The following is a 21,321-nucleotide window of genomic DNA, read 5'->3' as shown; positions in this document are numbered from 1 at the left end:
ACTCTCATCCATTATATTCTTATTCTAGACCTTGTAATTCAGGCAAGCATCTGCAAGTGTGAAAACACACTGCCTGCACGCATCCGCGCCCCCTGCACGGTCGGCAGCGCTGAAAAAGAAATGTAAAAAGAAAGCGGAAACTAAACAGAATGGGAAACCAGTGTAATTGTAAACCGTTTTCTCCAAGTCCATACCAATCTCTTTTCAACGTTCCGTATCTGCCTATTTCATCGCTTCTTGACGTGTTTTATTACGGTTGCTTAAAGCTAATAACCAACATTCGCTACCGCTACAACCAAAACCCGTCGGTACCCATCGTTTCTATTTATAGCCACAATTCGCTCAGCGTTCCCTATTAACGCCAGTTACCAGAAATGCTACATTCACGCAGTCTCACTCGCCCCTTATCGATAATGGGTCTTGTTTGGCTCCTCCTCTCGCTTCCACACCTCATATCCGCCAGCACCGAGCTTGGGTGTTACGCCTCCCTCCCGGACGGATTTACCGAGAACAACAAATACACATACCAATCGGATTCTTATTGCAGTAATAAATGCTCTGGCAGTAACTACAAGTTTTTTGCCTTATTCGACGGCCTGACCTGCTATTGCGGCAACTCTGCGCCTTCCATTACCAGCGATACCAACTCTGCTAACAGCTGTAATGTCCCATGCCAGGGCTACCCTCAGAATATGTGCGGTGGGTCTGGCTCGTACGGAGTTTTTGCCGTGGCGAACAACTATGTGATCAGCGGTGCTTCCAGTGCCAATTCCGAAGGTTCTGGCGGTCTGACCACGTCGTCGTCTAACTCTGCTGCTGCTTTTACCTCCTCAACCAGCACAACTACGACCTCTTCCACCTCTTCCACCTCTACCTCCTCCACCTCCTCCTCCACCTCTTCCACCGCTTCCGATGGATCCCCAACAGATTCCATGGTTACTCCTACGCCGCTGCCGCTGAGTACTGATACTACTTCTGTTGAAAAGACCACAATTGTGAGAACGGTGCTGAACCCTGGTGGCTCTACTGAAGTTGTCACCGTGACTTCCGCGGTCTCAGGTGCAGCCACTGGTGGCTCCACTACTGCAAAGTCAAACTCTGTGGTCGGCCCCGCGGTCGGTGGTGCGGTCGGTGGTGTAGCTGCCATTGCGATTATCTTACTCATTCTCTACTTCGTCAGACGCCACCACCAAAACAAGTTGGAGAGAGAGGCGGAAGAGGAGGAGATTGCGTACAAGAAGGCGTTCCAGCCGATTCCACCAAACTCGGTGGTTCCGCATCTCGATAACCCGTTTGCGGACGAAATGATGCTCAAGCGCGACACCAGCACCGCTAGGGGCACCTCCAGCGGGTACTACGAAGACAACACAGACCCCTCCTCCACAGTAAACTCTTACGGCGATGAGCAGGGCGTGAACCGCATCAACAGTATAAACCACGCCAGCGAGTATGACACCCATTTGGATCCGCGGATGAACCCGGTCATGTTGGGCAGAAGACGCATCAGCGAGGGCAGTTTGGCCGACGCCGACGACTACTCCAGAAAGATCTTGGGAGTTTCCAATCCCGACGACGAATAGCGTACCCTCTTCATCACGACATCTATCCGGCTTTCTTTGCCAATAACACTCATTTATTTTTATAATGCCTATCCCATGCTTTGTATGTAGACCGGAGCAGTTTTCTGCATGTTATATATCCCTCATTACGGTACCAGCTAGGTTGCTGTATAGAAAGGGTATTTCCATAACGACCTGTGCCTCTAACGTGTATCAAAAATCGACAGGGATGATACATTGAGCTTTTGCCTTCAATGACATAGGGTTATAGTGCATTTTGTTGAAATGTCCGTAGAATACACATTATTTAACCTTGCCGTTTCTAAGCCATTACCGTTTCTCGTCAACCGGGATTGCAGAGAGCTAGTTAGACTGTATCTTCTTACTGAGTCCTGTATACCACTGGTCACTGGTGTTACTAAATCAGCCCTGTTTGACTGATATGACAGATACGAAGGGTTATGGATGGCCTTACCGTCAGTTCCTAACTTCCGGCTGAAGCCATACTAGTTCCCAGAGGAATTTGCGCTTCCCGGCAGCTCGTTGAATTAACGCACAGTTAAGCATGAATTTCAAAGGAGTTGTTCCCTGGCCACCAGCCATTAATCTCTGAAAATTTATAATACCTTAGAAATCTCCTCAGATTAATAAAACTACACATTAGCTTTTTGTCGAATACTTAAACAAAGCTTAGCGCTCGCGCCAAGTTCCCCGAGAGACTAAGTAACAGTACCCTGGCAGCAACAAAAATACACCGATTTTCCTTTGTAACTACCGAGTCCTTCAATTTCTCAATATAACTGCAATAATATATATCACTAATAATGGCCATATAATCCAAGGCGTTGCAATAGGCAGGTCCCTTATTATATTGTTAGAAGTATAACCGCCTTTGTTTTTCCGCGCCACCGGTACAACCCGAATCCTGCGATCCTGCAACCCGTATCCTGCGATCACCAGATTTAAACCCCGATTCTCCTTACTTTCCTCACACCAGAAACACACCACACACGATGCCTCAGAACCACATCCCAGAAAATGAACAGGGAATCTACACCCAACTCTCTGCCATTAGAACATACCTATCGCAGTTGAAGAAAGACCGGTCGAAGTTTATCGAGAAGAATGATATCTACGCCAAGTACGAGGAGGTATTGCGTATACTTAACGAATTGACAGCGCTCCGCGGTACAACCACCCAGTCAGTAAATCGTGTGGATGCAATCTTCGACGATGTATGTCAGTTGTTGAGCTTATGCTTTGTGACGGCAGGTCTCGTCAATACGGCCCCCGCCACCTACGCCTCTTTGTGCACGGTGCACCGGTTGCTCGAGCACCTCAATGAGAGCGGAATCTACACGGTGCATGATTTGGCGCCGATTAAAACCCGCTTGGATGACATTCGCCAAATTGTAATGGGTAGTCAGCGCGATAGCGAGCACCTACACGAAGAGAACGCTTTATTGCACAAAAAGTTGCGGCTCTGTGAAGCGGAGTTTGCAGCGGTGGAGCGTCAGACGCACAAGATCCCTGCCGGCTTGAAGCAGACGTTTGGCAGCTTGGTGGAGCTTAGACAGTGTTTGTACAGCCTTGCTTCCACTGAAAAACCTGATAAGGACAGACTCGCGCCGCTCGTCCAGCGGTTATCAGAGATTGAAGCCACCCGTGACGATTCTGGAAAGTTTGTGTCTGAGGATGGCGGTGAAGCTAGTGAAGCGGTGATGAACGGCTTACTTGATGATTGTCATAACTTGATCGACGATATGGCAATCCATAACAACACAATCGACCCGCAGTTGCAGACAGACTGCGCGCGCCTCGTAGCGATCAAAACCTCTTTGGAGAACTTATTGGTCACCCGGCGCTGGACGTTGCGCGAGACGGACCTCTATTACTACCAGAAGCAGTTACAGGAGATCGAAGAGGAGCGTGCAAAGAAGAGCAAGACCATTCAGGGCCACGCCATCATTTTATACCTCCTCAGACGTTGCTACGCCATCATCTACATTTTGCTCGAGAGCTCCGAGCCGGTGTCTGAAGCGTTACAGCCGCTTCATAACCAGCTATCCACCGTCAGACGCTGCCTCTTGGAGGTCAAGCGCATGGGCGGCATTTCCTCCACCCGCGAATTGTACCCGTACCAGATGAAGCTTGCAAGCTTGGATAATCTCCGCGTGGACGGCAAGTTTATGGTTAAGGGCCAGATCCCTGAGGGCCAGGGCACCTTGATCGCCCTCTTATCCGAGTGCTATGAGGTCTGCGACGAGATGAAAGTCGAGTTGGAGGAGCTGTTGGAGGAAACAGAGACCAGCGACCTGTTTCTGGCGATCCGTTTGACCGAGGACGATGTCAACAACGATGGTTACCACGACTTTGGCAAAGAATTGCGATACGATGTTGACGAGGAGGACGAAGGGGTGTACGGTACGGATAGTAGCCATTATGCTAGTGCCACCCCGAGTGTTTATGAGTCGGAAGGCGGTTCCACTAAGTAGGTTATTTCCGTTGTATTTTGTATAGTTTGTTTGTCCTCCGGGGTATTTTCATAACGACTTCTTTTGTATAACTGGTTGTAGGAAGGTGATCGGGGACTTAGGTTGCCGCGTAAGTTTAGAGAATTAGATGAACAGGGAAGAGGTGTAAGAGACACATATGGGTATGAATTAGTGATTCAAAAGAGGGGACCATGGCGATGCAGTTGATTTTCCACAAGAATGTCGGAGGTATATAGAGTAAGACAGTAATTAAAATAGCTTGGTATTTGATTAACTATTAGTTTCTCTCATATATTGACGATTATGGTATATTTGAGACACACGTAAGCACGTGCGGTGACTTCAAATATCAAACCTCTTTACCTACTGACAGATTTCAACAACATTCATCTACATTATATTCCCGGAGGTAAATCACTTAACTGCTCAACCTCAGTTAAGAGAATTGGCTATCTGGCTAGAGAGAAGCTTATATTTGAATCTGCAGTCATAGTAACTAAGTATGTTAAGCTTGTATATCGTTCCAAATAGTCAATGATCATTAATAATATAACTCCTGGAGATGGTCTCTCTCTGAAGGTATGGAAAGATGATTCTAGGATAGTGGCGCTTTTTTCCAACAGGAGGGTAGTGTAGTTAAGGTATAGAATGCAGTCCTGGTAAGTGTGCTACATGATACCGGATTTTTATGTCCCTGTCTCATTTTGACAAGGGAAGTTACTCTTTTATTCCTCATAACTCTTGGCGGCTTTAGCTCAGTTGGGAGAGCGTTAGACTGAAGATCTAAAGGTCCTGTGTTCGATCCACAGAAATCGCATTATTTTTTGCCTCCAGTGAAAAGATATGTTGAAGTTAGCATGGCTCGGAATGCAATAGACAGCTTTTGAGCATACTCTACCCTTTGCTTCTAGTTTAGAGGCGTGTTTTCACTTTTACCAGTTAGTTAGTCTAGATGGAGTCCCTATTGATTTACACAACCTTGCAGTATTACTTTAAATCCACCCTTGACCTGGGGTCCATCCAGAAAGAAAATGGTAAAAATAACTCCGATACCGGGAGTCGAACCCGGGTTTGCTCGGTGAAAGCGAACCGTGCTAGCCGTTACACTATATCGGAGGATTGATGAGTTTGACCAAACTGCAGAAGACCTGACGGTACAATAGTGTTATTCCATTTCTATAATATTTATTTTAATCTACCCCTGAATCTCAACAGAAAAATAGGCGTCCGGTTACTGCTTTTTAAACCTTTTGTAATTTCTGTATACACTGCACAGACCTCTGTATCACCCCGCCCTCGTAACACTGTTAGCTCGTTTATGGCGGTCTGAGTCACAGCCAATCATGCAGGGGCCTTAGTCATGCTTCTACCACACTTAACAGGATTGTGGCTCTCTCCCGCTACTTCTCTTCCTAGAACGCCCCTAATTCCTTCTATATAGTCATTAACAAAACACCTATCACTACCATGAAGCCCCCATACTATGCAGTTTCTTTCAGCTCCAACTTGAAGACGGACGATCCACAGCTTGTTGCCGAATACGACGCTATGGGAGATAGAATGCTTGAGCTCGCCACCATCCAAAAGGGATTTTTGGGCGTCGAAAGTGTCAGAGATACAGCAACCACCACCGGCAAAGATGGTCACACACCTGTTCGGTTTGGCATCACCATTTCATATTGGGAGACCTTGGAGGACATCAGGGCATGGAAACGAGAATCGGAGCACTTAGAAGCGCAGAGGAAGGGCAAAGCTCAGTGGTATGAGAACTACACTACCAGAATTTCCAAAGTCGAACGAGAGTATTCCTTCCAGGAATAAAAGAGCGTGTCTCAGTACCGTAGCACATTGCCGGTCCGTGCAAGATGCCTATTGGACATAGTTGACTGCGCGTTCGCTCTGCATGTGGAAACTCCAGGCTCAATTCTTGACTCGTTCAGCTGATTCTTTATATTTATATACATCTATAGAGCATATTCAAACAGCAGCCTATTCAGACCACTATTTGTAGCGCTGATGGTGCTTTAACAACAAAGATATCCGTGAGATGCGCCACCTTGGTTTACCGTACTGGTTCATACACATTGATTAATTAATATTTCACTCTGTGCAACCTATTCTACGTTATGTGGGTATCCTGGCACCTGGTTCGTACCGTTCCCACCGCCTTTGTGCGCTTTGCTGCCAGTTACGGTCACTTCCACCCTGTCACTATTCGTAATACTGTTGTTGTTGTTGTTGCTGCTGCAGGTAGTTTTGCGGAACCATCGGCTGGTTAAACTCGGCAAACCACGGATGTTGCAAGGCCTGTCGAGCGCTGATGCGGGCCTCCGGTCTCATCTGCAACAACGACTGCAACAAGTTGAACGCCAAGGGTTCCATGTTGGGGATAATCACACGCAAATCCTGTGGAAGAAAGGCCTTGAAGTTTTGCTTAAAGTTCGGGAGCTGCGAAATACCCGGCCATGAGCGCTCACTGGGGGTGCCCATGAGACGGAAAATCTTCAACAACTGGTCGTCATTAGAGTTGCCCGGGAAAAGCGGCTTTCCGGTAAACATCTCGGCCAAGATGCACCCGGCGGACCACATGTCGATGGAGGTGGTGTAGTTTCGCGAGCCCATCAACACATCTGGTGCTCTGTACCACAAGGTCACCACCTCATTGGAAAAGGTGTTGACGGGGATCCCAAACGCACGTGCCAACCCGAAATCACCGAGCTTTAGCTGGCCCTTCGCGTTGATCAACAAATTTTGTGGTTTCAAGTCGCGGTGCAACACACGGTTGTCGTGGCAGAACAGGATCCCACGGAGTAACTGGTACATGAAAGACTTGACAACCTTTGGGTCCAAGGCGCCACTTCCGTGGAGCCCATGTGTGTCCATGTACTTCTTCAAGTCCTGGTCCATGAACTCAAACACTAAGGTCAACTTGTTCTCGGTGTGAATGACGTCGTACAAGGTGACAATATTCTCATGTTTCAACTCCTTCATGAGCGAGATTTCGCGAATCGCAGTCGACGGGGTTCCCTCCTCAGAGTCCAAATTGATTTCCTTCAACGCTACAAGCGTCCCCGTGGAGCGGTTTCTCCCTTTATACACCGTCGCGTACGTACCTTCGCCCAATTTTTCGAGTCTGCGCTGTTAGTACTGTCTGTTAGAAGGCAGGGGTACTTACTGTTGGAACTGGGAAGATGATGTGGCCATGATTGATGCGTAGATTGTGAGGCTGATGAGTTCAAGGGGAGGGGAGCTTGATATCTACGCTTGTGTAGCCGAACAGATGGGGCAGTTGCTTATGTCAGCCCTCCTGCACCGAGCGATGCGAGAACTGAGTGAGCTGTGATGGGAGTGCATGGAATGAGCAGGGTAGTGATTTAAAGTATCTATAAATATATTAATAAAATATGACGAAAGAAACGTAACAGGCTATTTTCTCCATACTCCATGTCATGTTGTACATCAATACTGATTTATATCCCAACAGAGATGAGAGAGCGTAGTCTATCCTACACTAAGTTGGTGCCACACTGAATTCCGTTTCCCCTATTTCTGCAATGATCCACTAGATTAGGCCACTCTTTTTTGAGCTCTACCCTGGTGAGTATACTATATCAGGCCTGGAATGCTGGCTACAAATTTTCGTGTTGACCAATCATTAATTATTGATCACTGCAATTTTCCCAAACTTTTTCAGGTTGGTATTCCTTCCAGTACGGATGACTCTCCTGCATGTGCCCTGAGAAAAAAAAAACTGTAGCTACATGCAGTATGATATCAAAATGAACCAACATCTAGATATAATCTCTTTACCTCCACCCAATCATCATGGTCTCAAAGACGTTCCGAAGCGACGTGCCTAACATCCTTCAGGAGGAATCTGTGCTTGGCCCTCAGTGGGTGGGGATTTTTGAGGCACCGGTGGAGTTTGGTGCCGCACACTTCCTCACGGCGATGAACAACTTAATCCGTGAGCCCAACATCAACTCCACCATCATCCTCCGCACCGATATCTTGAAAGAAAACAAGTACCATCCTGCCGCCAGCTTTGTGAGCGAATTGGTACACACAAAGCCGGACATCCAGTCAGAAAAGGGAGAGGTTTTGCTTCAGCATAACTTGGACGATGTGGCTTTCCGCACGGTACCAGTGGCGATGCTGTTTGAAATGGACACCGAGGTGGTCAGACGCATCATTCCACGCAACCCCTTTAAAGACTATATCATTAACCAGACATGTCTTGTGTTGCGACAAGCATCTGATGTGGACGACTCTTTGTTGGTTGTGTATGTCCCGCACGTGGAGAGGGAAGAGGACATTCCGTTCTACTTACCGCCTGTTACTGCAGTAGGAATTCTCTTCCATCAGGGCAGTCTCTCGGTGCACTATTTGCCTTTTGGGCACGTGGACCCCGCTGTGGTGGCGGCGATGCGAGCGCTTGAACATGGTGCCAGAGCGATCCGAATCGCGTACAACTTGATGCAGACGGCGATGAAGCACTCTAAGGGGGTCAAGAATGGATACGCAAAGCGTGTAAACCACGATTTGGTCGTCTCCAAGGTCGCCTTCCAGGATCGCTACATCGCGTTGAAAAAGAAGTACTCGCTGCACTTGGTGGAAAATTGGGCCGAGTCCACCGATCCTAGGAAACACGTGTTTGAGGATATTGCTATTGCGGCTTTCTTGGTGGAACTCTGGGCGAAGATCTACCCTGAGGGCAAGACTTCATTTGAGTACCGTGATCTCGGGTGCGGGAACGGGATTTTAGTGTATCTTTTGGCCTCTGAAGGCTACACAGGCATCGGGATGGATGCGCGTGCACGAAAGTCCTGGAGAACCTTCCCGGAAAACATTCAGAACTGTTTGAAAGAGCAAGTAATAGTGCCGTCGGTGCTTGTAAGACCGCACCCAGCCGTCAAAGAATTGGCGCCGCTGGTCACGGATAACGGCCAAGTGTTCCAAGTGCCGTTCCAGGACCCCAACACAAACGTACCCGCTGTGGCGTTTTATTCGTCGGCCAGTTTACTCAACAACAGTTCTGTAGACGTGGCAGAGTATCCGGCGAATACGTTCATCATCGGTAACCATTCGGACGAGTTGACGTGCTGGATTCCGCTTTTGGGTTACCCGTTCATGGTCATTCCGTGCTGCTCGCACGCGCTATCGGGTGCCAGGATCCGGTACCCCCCACGCAAGCTCGACACCGCACAGAAGGCCGAGCAGCAGAAGAACGGGACAAACTCCTCGTCCGCCTACGCAGCCCTTGTGGACCATGTGGAGGCTGTGGCGAAACAAGTGGGATGGAAGGTGGAGCGCGAGATGTTGCGGATTCCGAGCACCCGCAATGCCGCCATCATCGGGTATGAGAAGGACAAACACGATGTAAAGTCAGTGTACGATGTGTTGGCGATGGAGGGTGGTGCGATGGGGTGGGTGGAGAATACCATGGCGTTGATGAAGAAGCCGCCGAGGGGACATTAACTGTAAGTGCGTAGCACCAACGAGCTAAGTGGTGTTGCCCCTCAAGCTGTGCATATAGTATTGTAATATAACATATGGAGTTTGTTTTAAAGAGATTCGATAGGAGAGGAAGTCTTGAGCAGAATTATATGGAGTACTTCTGACAAGGCTATAATCTAGCGTTGGTATTTCAGGTAAAAATACGAATGTTATTTTATGGAATTGGAAATAATGGACAGAATGAGTTAAGGGAAATCATCCATTCAATATTATATAAAGAGTGATGTAGCGTTGAAGGAATCCTGATATGAATGACGCTTTAAAGAGATAAGCCGAGCAGATGCAGGAATACACAGAAGGATGTATATATTTTGATGTCAAGTACCCTTCAACTACTCTTATAGATATCCGGCGCTTTAATAATTCATGATTTGCGTTTCATCAGACTCTCTTCGCCTGTTTCGTAATTTCATTCAGCCCCGTAAATGTTTCCTCATCTCTCCGTGCCATATTCATACTTATACTCTTCCTCCTATTTTGGCCCATCCTCGACCGTATCACTTCAATTTTTATCCCTTACAGTTTGTTCCGCACAACCTTATATTGCTTGTTTGCAACTCTATTTAATCTTTTATTGCTGTCTAATATACATATCACCCGCTTAGCGACTGAAGGCGATGTCGTCGATTCTCAAGATAGACTTGACGGTCTCGGCCGCCAAGGTGATGGCACTGGTACTGACCAAGACCGGCTGCAAGACATGCTCAGTGTAGGTATTGGTGGCGCCAGCTCTTCTGACGGAGATCCCAGCCTCACGCTCGCCCATCTCGTGTCTCTTTCTCAACTCAGTGACGACCTGGATTGGGTTCAACCCAGCGTTCTCCGCAAGCGTGGTTGGAATAACCTCCAACGCCTCGGCAAACTCGTTCCAGCAGAACTGCTCCCCACCAATCAACTCACGCGCCTCTTTCATCAAGGTCCGCGAGATTTCGATTTCAGGGGCACCGCCACCGGCAATCAACGCTTTCTCCTTCACCAAACAGCGGACGACACACAAGGCATCGTGCAACGACCGGTCAGCCTCATCCAATACCAAGTTGTTAGCACCGCGCACGACAACAGACACCGTCGGCTTGGAGGTGGAGGACTTGTGGATGCCAGTAATCTTGACAATCTTGGAGCCAGAGGATTCAACCTCTTCGATGCAGTCGGCAGTCCCCAATCGATCTTCGGTGAAGGAGTCGATATCAGCGATGGGCTTGCACCCGGTAGACTTGGCAATGAACTCGATCTCCTCTCTTTCAATATCCTTGATGACAAGGATATTCAACTTGGACAAGAAGTGCAACGAAAGATCATTGACAGCGTCACGGAGAATCGACTTCTGGATCAATAACACATTACACTTGGCCTTCTTGATCTTCTTGCAGATGTTCAACAAGTAGGCACGTTCCTCCTTCAAGATCTTGTCCATCTGTCTGTAATCGTTCACAACCACATTGTTCTCCATGTCCGGCTTTGGCGGTGATAACTGGAACTGAATCAAGCCAATCTTTGCCTTTTCAACTCTGGTGGGGCCGCCGGCGTTCTTGACAACGTTCTGGGTCAAAACCACGCCGTCAACCAACTCAGTGTCGTCGATAGTCCCACCGACCTTCTTGATCAAGCGGATGTCGTTCAAGTCAACGTTGGTGGCATCCTCGTTCACAACCTTCAAGACCGAATCCACGGCCAACGGCGCCAACGAACCGGAATGTTGCGACACGATCTTAGAAGACAAAGACGTAGAGGCGGCGCGGATCAACGCGTCACGGTCACTCAACGAAATCATGTGTGACATGTCTAACAAGATCTCGACGGAACGTCTGGCGGCACGCTGAAACGACTCGGCGATGATTGTAGGATGGATCCCCTTCTTCAACAATTTCTCCGCAGCGCCCAACAAGGCGCCCGTAAGGATCGCCACCGTAGTGGTCCCGTCACCAGCCTCGACGTCTTGCGCGGCAGAAACGTCCACAAGCATCTTGGCTGCCGGGTGCAAAAGGGCCATGTGCTTCAAGATGGTGTGTCCATCGTTGGAGATAATCACCTGGCCATTCGCCATCTTGATCATCTTATCCATGCCCTTCGGGCCGAGCGAGGTTCTGATGGCATCCGCCACCGCGCGCGCAGCCAAGATGTTGCCCTTGCGGACCTCTTGCGGCTTCTCTTTGTTTTTGAACGTGGCGTTAGACGGAGTAGCTGCCATTGTGTATGGGGGTCGTTGAGGATATCTGGTGAGATCAATTTGCGACGTATTTTTATTTTGACCCGCGTGGAAGCGCATCGAGCGTCGGAGAAAATTCACGTAATGCAGTTAGGGCTGATATTTACGCAGGGTGTGATTTATAGCACGATGGGGTTGCATATAGGGTTTGGTGCTTGGAGATACTTCTATTTAAGTGTCTGAGTTAGGAAGGAGTTCTAAAGACTGAATTCTGAAGGAAGGAGTATCGAACACAGCTGTCATGATTGGGAATGTGATCCAGTAGCTGAGCTTAGAGTGTACTGGCACATGTTAATATTTAGATTTGCTACCTTATGTTTCAGCAGGATTGTTGTGTTTCGTTACATATATTTTGATTTATTTTTCTTATTAAAACACTAAATAGAGGCTTTCCATCCTAGTTAAAAGTGAGTTATATCTTTCGTGATGTAAATATTCTAAAAAAAGCTTTTGTAGTTGATGGTTCAACCTGTTTTGATCCTTTCAAACTCGTTGGCTCTACTTTCTAGCCTTTACCCACCCCGCCTTCTAGTTCCCAATCCTGGCGGATTAGTTCTTACACCCCCACGCTATACATTCCTCGCTGTGAACTCGGTCTAAAAATTTTGGTGGCCACGTCTATGCTTTTTTTAATTGGTTGTACTTTGTACACGTTTTTGGTATTCAGGATACTCCACAAATCAATACCTCCTTTCTTGCCTCCCTTCTAGATCCTACCATGTCCGAGAACCTTTCTATTGACTTATTCGAATCCTAAACCATTTCTATGCTATGTTAACTCCTAGATGTAAATCTTCTTTTTTCCATGCCTCAATACCAGCTCTAACTCATGTTTTGCAAGCATCAGCCGGATCTGTTTCTCAAACTTGCGCGTGTCAGAGCCGTCATAGGAACAAACTTGAAGCGTGAGTTTGTAACCCAGATAGGACTTTTTCCGCGACGTCTCTCTCACGGTAAAGGCGTAGTGGCTCTGAGGTACACCCTCGAGGATCCGGCTCAACGGGTATAACGTGTGAAGTTGGATCTTATCGCCTGTGAGTCGGTCTAGCTCCTCTTGTGATTTGAGATTAATATACAAGGAATGCGTCTTGATATATGCTTGTCTCTCCGATATGGCCCAGAGCACGTTTTTAAGCACATGCTGGTCCGCTTCCGTGATAAACCAGCATCTCGGGCTGAGCTTGATGCGAGTTTTCGGGCCTCCGTGCTGCGACAAGAGGTGCTTGAGCCACTGGCCATCGAGCCACGGGATGAACTCAATCACTTCTGGTGTCATATACACCCTCTCAGTGGAAATCCCGTCCGTTGGCAACACAATCTTTTCCTCCTCGTTCCATATGGCTGGCTCCTCGGCTGCCGGGACAGCAGAGGGAACTGGGGTGTTGAGCACCCGAAGTGGACTTTGCAAGATGAATTGCAACATCCGCTCACGATCTGTGTTCGAAGGCGGCTGCGGTGCGGAAAACACCGGAGGTCCGGGAGTCGGCAGCTCATCTTGGACGTATGACTTTGGCGTCTTCCGGTCGGGCTTAACGGAGTATGTCACTTCCCATGGCGAGGGTAACTTTGGTTTTTTGGGTATGAGTTTCTCTGTGACGTCACGGTATAATGCCGGCCGGAAGTTTGGCTCGTAGAGCGGCTTGGTGGAGTTGTATCTGAACGGACTCTTTGGACGGTTGATCACCGGAATCTCTCGTTTAGCGTCGCTCTTGAGTCTTATTGTGTGGAATTTAAGGGGAGGGTGGCGCAACCCTCTCTTCCACGAATGCATGATGTGAATAATCGTATGTGTGGGGTGTATGTGGACGGGGCAATAAGAGGAGGAAGTATGGAATAGGGCTACAGATTTAGACTTAGCTACAGGTCGATCCTGTCAGGAAAAATGGCTCAGGGCTTACCGATCGGGAATGCGTGAAGCGGAAGGATGCAAAGGCTGGTTTATATAAATAGGAATCCCGTTGTATAACTTATTTTTGAATTATGAATAAAAAATAAAGGTAAATTGAGCGGTATGGACGAGGGGGGGTTCTCAAAAGGTGGCCAGTGGCTTCCGTGTACGATACTGTAACGTCAATGAGATATATTTCTACACAGAAAATCAGTATGCAACACTGTTGATTTGTGGTCCGTTAGAAAGTAGGTCACCATTGGATCGATTTGGCCCTATTCCTGTCTATCCATTCCAAGTTACATATAACCGTACGTCAATATCCAGGAACCGAGCACATTTTCCATTCAACCCGCTTACAATGCATAAAATCACTATTCCTGGTTGTACCTTCTAGTCCACTCTTGGCTCCAAGATCAAACCTCCCAAGGCAGTCTTAGAATGGCCGTCAGCGAGAGTAAATACAGTGTTTCCTCTGACAATCGTCTCAGTGACCCTGCCCTGTAAATCGAGTCCGTCGTAGGCGGTCAACTTGTTCTTGAAGAAGGTTCTGGCGTTCTCCACCTTATGACTGGCGGCTGGATCAAAAATCGCCAAATCCGCGTCGTAGCCCACGCTGATCTGGCCCTTACGGTGGCCCAACCCAACCTGTTTGGCGGTGTTGGTCGAGGTCCACCGCAGAATCTCCACGAGCGAAACAGGAGGAGACAACTTGAGTCCTTCGGTGTACATAATCGGCAATCCCAACCCTACAGAGGCAATCCCGCCCCAGGCCTCCATGAAATCACCTCTTTCCAAGCCCTTCAACTCTGGCGTGCAAGGTGAATGGTCGCTCACCACCGTCTGGATGACGCCGTCGCGCAACGCCTTCCAGAGCAACTGCTTATTGCCCTCGGTTCTGATAGGTGGACAACACTTGAAGTGCGTGGAGCAGTTTGGGATGGTCTCAGCGCTCAAAGAAAGGTAGTGGAAACACGTTTCGGCACTGACCTTCAAGCCCTGCTGCTGCGCCCGGACAATCATCGGCACCGCCTCGTGGGTCGCCAAATGGACAATATGGAGCGGCACGGTAGGGTTCTTGGCGGCGCACCCAATGATCCCTGCAATGGCTGTGGTTTCAAACGAATCGGGTCTAGACTCGAGGAAGGTCGAGTAGAGGGTTGGGTCTGTGGCGTTCGCCGCAACAGGTTCGGCAGGCTCCATTTCCGCGTGGAACATGAGCAAAGTCTTGTAGTCTGCAACCTTTTCCATCGCTGCAGAAATATGTGCGAGGGAGATTGCGGGGAACTCGTCGACCCCACTCTCAATCAAGAACGACTTGAACCCTCGCACGCCCGCCTGGATCAACGGAACCAAGTCCTCGAGGTTATCTGGAACTAACCCGCCCCAGAACCCCACATCCACCCAGGTCTGGCCTTTGGCTGCCTCAAGCTTGATGTGGAAGTTTTCGAGCGTCGTTGTCGGCGGAATCGCGTTTAACGGCATGTCAACCACGGTGGTGACCCCGCCAGCTGCCGCAGCTTTTGTACCCGTGGCAAACCCCTCCCATTCGGTTCTACCGGGCTCGTTCAAGTGCACATGGGCATCCACCAACCCCGGGAGCACATGCAACGGGGAAACGTCGCGGAACTCGGCCACATCGTATCTGCTCAAGACGGGGGAATCTAAGGAAAGCACCTCCTTGTAGATGTTGAGGATCTTTCCCGATTCCACCGAAAAAATAACTGTCGCTGGGACAATTTCGCTCCCAATGAGTACGTGGTCGGATGCAATAACTCGAGACATGGAATGTGTTTAATGCGTTGGAATGAGTTGGAATGCTTTGTTGCGAGAAGGATCTGAATACTAGGCTCGCTGAAGATTATGCAGGTGAAATTTTCGTCCGGGACAAGCGTAAAAGTATAGGTTGGGGAAGGTGCAAGAATTGGTTCCAGGATACAGACTATTTATACTTGGCGGCGAAGTGAAAGGTCGGATGGATGGAATGCGAGAGTCAGGAGGTTCCCCGCAAATCGTTCTTGAACGTCTCCTGAACCTTAAGTTTTGCTGTTTGTAACGCCGCGTACTCGGGGATGTCCATGGCAATAAGGCAGGTTTAAGTATTCGTTACATTGATTTTTCTTCAGCCTACGCTTAGATTTTATTTTCAAATAACTAAGGAACGCGCATTGTTGCTGTTATTGACGAATATTTACCGTAAATTTCGATCACTTAGCGTGGAAGAAGAGATTTTTAGCAATGAATTTTGTGCTGTGTGTTGGGGTGGTCGGGCATCTCCGTTGGCGTATGTACTTAGCCGCGGCTTCCGCGGTCCGAGGTGTTGTGCATGGCTGGTAATATAAGGGATGGACCCTAAAATATTCATATTTAGGTTAGCTCCATGCGTTTATTCAGCTCCTTTCGAAGTTAGTCTGATACTAATTCACTACGGTTAAAGGTGGAAGGTATTTCTCTCTATGGGTGTGCGAGAAAAAATGGTATGGGTGTTTGGTGCCGTTGACACGGCGCGCTACGCAGACCCGGAACTCGAGTTTGAATTCAAATCGGTAGAAGGCATGGCCTGATGTAATGAGCCTACGTGTTGTATATTATATTTTATGTTTATATTTAATTACAGGTGTATATGTATATACATATGTTAGTGATATTTGTGAACGATATAACATCTTGCATAAAAACATATTTTTCATTGTATCACAATATTTCTATTTATAGAAATTGGATTAATAGATAAACTGGCAGTTAATGTCTCTTTAATTTAAAAACTCAGGTTTAGTTCTTTCTATATTATATATTACAAATAGTGAAAATTATAGATATACAAAGATATATAGCTGCGTTTAACTACCAGTTAATATTTATATAGCTAATTATGTTAACTAAAATCAAAGTTCTCGACCCTAGAAATAAACAAGCAGATAGTATAGATGCCACCAGAGCCACTTTTCAGATTCACATACACAAATCTATCCATACAGATATCACAACTAATATTAGACTAATCCATATACAAAAATAGTATTAAAAGATCACATTATGGTGTGACCGGAGACGCAGAGGTTGAGTCGCTCAACACGCTGCTGAGATTTCCCACGGCGTCAGTAGCAGGAGAGGTAGGATGAACCACGTGTGAGCGCTCCTCCTCGGCGCTCATCATCAAGCCAGTAGCCTCGCTCAAGATGTTGAACCAGATAAGCATATCCTCTTCGTTGGAGGCCTTCAACACTAACAGCTTCTTGTGCGCCATGATGCTAGACACAAACGACGTCGAGTCCTTGCCTTCCAACACAAACTTGCGCCGGCGCACAGGCTTGCCCGTCTCGCTCTTCTTGGGCACATAGTGCGACAACTTACAGTCGGGCAAGAAGTACGTGGCATTGGGTTGCGGCGAGGCATCAGTCTCAGAGTTTGAGCTGTACTCAAACAAGTACTTGGACTTGGAGATGACGTAGTAGCCAGAGATATACGCAGTCTTGCCAATGTTCTTGACGGGATTACGGTCCTTTCGGAGCAACAAGCCCTCCAAGATGGGCTCGGTAGATACGTGGTTCTGGTTCGCAAACGCCACCATATCGAGGTTCTTCTTAGTGTTCGCGCCTGCGTGGGTGTTGTCCTTGTTCGACAAGAGTTCATTCTGGTGGTGCTCCTGGAAGCGCCCCCATTCGAACATGTCGGACATGGCTGCAAAATCCTCGTTGGCGGCAGTCATACCGCCAGCCATGGTGGTCTGGAAAAACTCCGTATTGTAGCTACTTAACAACTGGAAATTTTTCTTTAGCGTCGCGATGATGTTTTTTTCAAATACCTCAAAATTTAACTCATCGTTAACAGAATTCTCAACATTGACGTTTTCCTGCTTGATCTGCATATTGGCGTCGTGCATGATCAGCCGTTTGACGATGTACGGATCCGACCGGAAGTCGATTTTGACTGCCTGAGTCCGGGAGGCTTCGTACATGCGCACCGACTCTTGCAACTTGCTCACATCCTTGGTGGTGGCAAGCACCAACCGCTGCAACTCCTTGGCTTGCTTGTTGGCGTCGCTCTGATACTGCTTTTTTTTGTTTGCAATGTCCACAATGAGCGTCTTGATCTCAGGCAACACCTGGGTCTGGATGTTGTTTTCAAACTCTGTAGCTTTCAACAAATTTTCAGAAGTCATCCGCTTTAAGGATTCAAAGAAACCGTGAATGCCATCCTCAACAGCAGTGGGGTTATGGGTGGTTGCGGTGGCAGCGTTTGCTTTCAGGTCCGCCTGTACGCTGGAAATTTGCGTGGCGTCATCGAAATGGGGCAACTGCGTGTCAAGCATCAACTGCTTGCTCACCTTCTCCAAATGCTTGACGGTCAGTGCTGCAAGGCTCTGGTAGCCGTCTACAAAATTCTGGTACTTGAGGAGAATTGAGCTCCACTGTTCGTACCTGTGGGTGAGCAATGGGGACGAGTCCTGGGGGATGTCGTGGAGCAAGTCCACGCCCTCATTGAGGGATAACTGGTCAATCGGAATATCCGGAGATTTTATGTGAGACATGGTAAATCTAAAGGTTCTGGGTAGCGTAGATGAAATAGAGGTAATGTAGATGCGATATAGGAGAAAAATGTAGCACCTCTTAAAGCCCGCAAGAACAGCAATCTGGCTCGAGGCCTCCCGTGACGGCTCCTGTGTCTCCGCCTCGATGTCGTCAGCGTGCAGGAGCGCGGCTCGTACAGCAACAGTTGCCCGATATGGCATGGCGTAATTGTTTTGGGTGAGAATGTTAAACGGGAAAGACCAGAATAATGGCTAAACCGAGCCCTTCCTGTACTAGAATCTGTAGTAATTCTATTAAGGGGTAATCTTTGGGTGTTACTATTGTTATGGCAAAAGGCGAATGAGGTTGATCAAATAGAAATAAGGTTTGGGTGGTATAAATCTGGCACCGGCCCTGACTACCAGGACTAGTGACGTGAGGGGCTCCTGTATGATTATCGAAGGCTCCTCAGAGCTGTTATCGGTTGCTCTATAACCGCCTTTAGAGCGCGATTTAAACAACCTTCATCATAATCTCGGGTTTACCCCTATTAATTTAAAGACGCTTTTTTCGTCTCTAGAATGAATCTAACTCGCAGTACGTTTCTCATCCCCGAACAAGTGGTACCACCGGATCCTATCATTCCTCACGAGCTGCCAAATAATAATCCAACTTATAAATGGTTAGGGGTGAGCTGATTTCTTTGGTTTATCGTGGAGTAATCTATTAGCTTGGCCGAGCCAAGGATTAGGCCCTGTTAATACTCGATCCTCCTTGATATTTCCCACTAACAAAAGGCTAATTGGCGCTACTAATCCGTCCTGCAATGCACTTTATTAACCAGTGCTAACCCCCACCTTGGTCGCCTCTTCCCGAGTGAAAGAGATTGATTTGCGAAACCCTGTGTCTAGTCAATAGTTCCGTTATCTATTGAGTCTGCCCCCTGTATCCTTATATGCGCTTGTTAAACACACCCTCTAGGCGTAATACCTTAATCAATCGATATTGAAGAATTTAATGTTATCAGTAACAGTTAGTGCATGTTGCATGGTGTCCCTTTCGTTCCTCGTCATTCTAAAGACGCGTAGCCTAATCTATTTAATCCAGTATTGCTCTTATCACCTTCTATCGCCTCTTACACTCCTATGAAAGTATAAACTACTCTGCAAAATCTATCAGATAAGACCGTTAACGATTGATTCTGTTTTACATATTAAGGTTCAATTGCTCGCACAGAGTCTCCCATGAATATTTGAAGTTTAGGCTGGCCCCTTCTGGCCACATGACGACCCACGAAGAGTAATATCCGCATAGCTGATCTCTTGCCGCATCGGAACTCAGTTATAAATGGCCAGAAATACCAAGACCGTCCACACATGTGAATGATTAGTAATTCTTTCCGGTCTTACATTTTTCCAGGGAAACCGATCCACGCTTATGCCTCCAGAGGGACTTTGGCCAAACACCCGGCAGTTTCACCACCCTGGGCTAGGTCCTCCCATTTCACACATCCAAGTAATCGGCAGCCATCAACAACTCCAACGCCATCGACGTCGGAATGTTAAACTCAGGGACCTCTTCCACCCTATTCTGGTACTTGAGGTTGTAGTACAAGTACTCCACGACCTTTTCCAAGAGCGTCCCGTGGATTTCATGCAACTTGATCGAGTTGGTGGCGTTTTCTTCGAAGTCGTAGCTGAAGGAGTTTTTCAACGTGGATGATACCATCGCCGCTTCACGGTCGATGATAAAACGGTGGTTGTCCGAAGAGATGAGGGTGACGTAAGGGGATTCAGCGACAGACATGTTGGGGTAAACTGGAAAAGACAAGTATAGAAGAGACGAGTACGGTTATACGCTTCATGCAGCCAAAGGTAGGGTAAACACGAACTTGAGACTTTGGAGTATCTTTTCAGCCACCCATTAGACAGGAATAGTTCTAATAATAACATTGATACGTAATTTTACCCAAACTTCAGACTCCTGTGGCCTAGCAATACAAGTTAGTTTAAGCTACATATTTAAGCAGCATAGATCTTACCACACGGGCTTGTAGAAAGAAATTTCTCATCTTAAAGATTTGTCTGGAGGGCAAACGTGCTTCAAGGTTCGGGCTTACTTTCAGCCACTTAATTCTTTTTGCATTTTACTCCTCTTTGACAAACATCCATACAAGATCGTTTTGTCGCAACTGTCGTTTTGGCAGGGCGACAGCCCCGGGGTAGCTGTGGTGCGTGAGTTGAGCAAGCCAAACTCAGACAGATCTTGAAAATTAAAGCGGCATATGCATCAGCTACATATCAATAACAGAGATTGACTGTCAATCCTATCCAACACCATCATTCGTTATTATGTCTCATTTAGCGCCCTTGCCATCCTCCTCTCTTTTGGCCCAGCTCTCCCGAACCAAACTAGTGACGTCCACCGCGTCGCACCAGTTTAGAAGCGCAGTGGTCTTCACTGTCCAGGGTGAGCTTATCTGTGCTTGGTCCTACGAACCCACTCAGACAGATGCCACATTTCCTCTTAGCGAGCAACAGAGACGAGAAGCGGAAACATTGACCCCCATGCTACTGGCTAAAACCATCAAAATCATTGAAAACAGCATCCAGGCGATTCAGGCCAGTTCGTCCTTGACCACGTCGTATGAAGAGGATCTGACATCTGGTGACGAGGTGGTAGGCTTGGTCAGAGTGAGATACGGTTCCAAGGGGGAATGCTTGATCGTTCCCGGCGGGGAGTTTAACATGAGCGTGTTTCTTGAGAGGAGGTAGAATACCGAGAGCGGCACAAGGTTGGAATGAAGCCTCTTTTTAGAGGTACAGCGTATGAACAGTGATACCTTCGTAGTCTATATAGATACCAATTATCAGGTGAGATACTATTTACCAGCTGACCGTGTGAGCAGGCTGCGAATTCCTGACTGGATTATGAGATCAAAATACCTATGCCCAAGATATTAGGGCGTGAGAATCACGTTTAACCCCTCTGGTATCCAATGACTAATTTTATCATTATATCTATATTTTTTACCCTCAACTAAAACTTATTATTTGTTAAAAGCACATTAATGATTACCTCAACTACGCTAATTTTAATCTGTATTAGCTCATATACCTGTACCCTTGTTTGATTTTTACCGCAT

General features: G+C 47.5%; 12 protein-coding genes and 2 non-coding genes across 14 annotated transcripts; 7 read left to right on the top strand and 7 right to left on the bottom strand.

Moving 5' to 3' along the window:
- The first annotated feature begins 321 nt into the window (after positions 1-321).
- On the top strand, positions 322-1,851 carry BABINDRAFT_161529 (uncharacterized protein). The gene has a single exon (XM_019128857.1). The coding sequence runs from the start codon at positions 414-416 to the stop codon at positions 1,578-1,580; it is 1,167 nt and encodes a 388-aa protein (XP_018985181.1). The 5' UTR covers positions 322-413; the 3' UTR covers positions 1,581-1,851.
- Positions 1,852-2,572: 721 nt separating this feature from the next.
- BABINDRAFT_26199 (uncharacterized protein) lies at positions 2,573-3,847 on the top strand (the record flags this gene model as incomplete). Its single annotated transcript, XM_019131375.1, has 1 exon — positions 2,573-3,847. A coding segment is annotated over one exon (1,275 nt), but the record flags the coding sequence as incomplete, so codon positions are not given.
- Positions 3,848-4,798: 951 nt separating this feature from the next.
- Positions 4,799-4,871, top strand: BABINDRAFT_t204. The gene has a single exon. It is a non-coding gene; the product is annotated as a tRNA-Phe (tRNA).
- A 227-nt stretch (positions 4,872-5,098) lies between these two features.
- Positions 5,099-5,170, bottom strand: BABINDRAFT_t199. Its single transcript has one exon. It is a non-coding gene; the product is annotated as a tRNA-Glu (tRNA).
- A 351-nt stretch (positions 5,171-5,521) lies between these two features.
- Positions 5,522-5,875, top strand: BABINDRAFT_166951 (uncharacterized protein; the record flags this gene model as incomplete). Its single annotated transcript, XM_019130476.1, has 1 exon — positions 5,522-5,875. The coding sequence occupies one exon, from the start codon at positions 5,522-5,524 to the stop codon at positions 5,873-5,875; it is 354 nt and encodes a 117-aa protein (XP_018985179.1).
- A 390-nt stretch (positions 5,876-6,265) lies between these two features.
- On the bottom strand, positions 6,266-7,258 carry PHO85 (cyclin-dependent serine/threonine-protein kinase; the record flags this gene model as incomplete). The annotated part of the gene is made up of 2 exons (XM_019132723.1): positions 6,266-7,187; positions 7,230-7,258. 2 exons carry the CDS (start codon positions 7,256-7,258, stop codon positions 6,266-6,268), a joined length of 951 nt encoding a protein of 316 aa, XP_018985178.1.
- Positions 7,259-7,859: 601 nt separating this feature from the next.
- On the top strand, positions 7,860-9,616 carry BABINDRAFT_161527 (tRNA (uracil) methyltransferase). The gene has a single exon (XM_019128856.1). It carries the CDS (start codon positions 7,880-7,882, stop codon positions 9,530-9,532), a length of 1,653 nt encoding a protein of 550 aa, XP_018985177.1. The 5' UTR covers positions 7,860-7,879; the 3' UTR covers positions 9,533-9,616.
- A 191-nt stretch (positions 9,617-9,807) lies between these two features.
- BABINDRAFT_136508 (uncharacterized protein) lies at positions 9,808-10,206 on the top strand. Its single transcript, XM_019127102.1, has one exon. It carries the CDS (start codon positions 9,938-9,940, stop codon positions 10,136-10,138), a length of 201 nt encoding a protein of 66 aa, XP_018985176.1. The 5' UTR covers positions 9,808-9,937; the 3' UTR covers positions 10,139-10,206.
- On the bottom strand, positions 10,173-11,759 carry BABINDRAFT_36860 (chaperonin-containing T-complex subunit; the record flags this gene model as incomplete). The annotated part of the gene is made up of 1 exon (XM_019131791.1): positions 10,173-11,759. One exon carries the CDS (start codon positions 11,757-11,759, stop codon positions 10,173-10,175), a length of 1,587 nt encoding a protein of 528 aa, XP_018985175.1.
- Positions 11,760-12,366: 607 nt separating this feature from the next.
- Positions 12,367-13,623, bottom strand: BABINDRAFT_161526 (uncharacterized protein). Its single transcript, XM_019128855.1, has one exon. The coding sequence runs from the start codon at positions 13,546-13,548 to the stop codon at positions 12,559-12,561; it is 990 nt and encodes a 329-aa protein (XP_018985174.1). The 5' UTR covers positions 13,549-13,623; the 3' UTR covers positions 12,367-12,558.
- Positions 13,624-13,713: 90 nt separating this feature from the next.
- On the bottom strand, positions 13,714-15,683 carry DAL1 (allantoinase). Its single transcript, XM_019128854.1, has one exon. It carries the CDS (start codon positions 15,448-15,450, stop codon positions 14,059-14,061), a length of 1,392 nt encoding a protein of 463 aa, XP_018985173.1. The 5' UTR covers positions 15,451-15,683; the 3' UTR covers positions 13,714-14,058.
- Positions 15,684-16,699: 1,016 nt separating this feature from the next.
- On the bottom strand, positions 16,700-18,196 carry BABINDRAFT_13448 (uncharacterized protein; the record flags this gene model as incomplete). Its single annotated transcript, XM_019127083.1, has 1 exon — positions 16,700-18,196. The coding sequence occupies one exon, from the start codon at positions 18,194-18,196 to the stop codon at positions 16,700-16,702; it is 1,497 nt and encodes a 498-aa protein (XP_018985172.1).
- A 1,483-nt stretch (positions 18,197-19,679) lies between these two features.
- On the bottom strand, positions 19,680-19,982 carry ELC1 (elongin C; the record flags this gene model as incomplete). Its single annotated transcript, XM_019131782.1, has 1 exon — positions 19,680-19,982. The coding sequence occupies one exon, from the start codon at positions 19,980-19,982 to the stop codon at positions 19,680-19,682; it is 303 nt and encodes a 100-aa protein (XP_018985171.1).
- A 272-nt stretch (positions 19,983-20,254) lies between these two features.
- On the top strand, positions 20,255-21,281 carry BABINDRAFT_136466 (uncharacterized protein). The gene has a single exon (XM_019127101.1). The coding sequence runs from the start codon at positions 20,528-20,530 to the stop codon at positions 20,948-20,950; it is 423 nt and encodes a 140-aa protein (XP_018985170.1). The 5' UTR covers positions 20,255-20,527; the 3' UTR covers positions 20,951-21,281.
- The last annotated feature ends 40 nt before the right edge of the window (positions 21,282-21,321 follow it).

Source organism: Babjeviella inositovora (assembly GCF_001661335.1).
Source record: "Babjeviella inositovora NRRL Y-12698 unplaced genomic scaffold BABINscaffold_6, whole genome shotgun sequence".
NCBI lineage: Eukaryota > Fungi > Ascomycota > Pichiomycetes > Serinales > Babjeviella > Babjeviella inositovora.
This window is presented reverse-complemented; position numbering and strand designations above follow the sequence as displayed.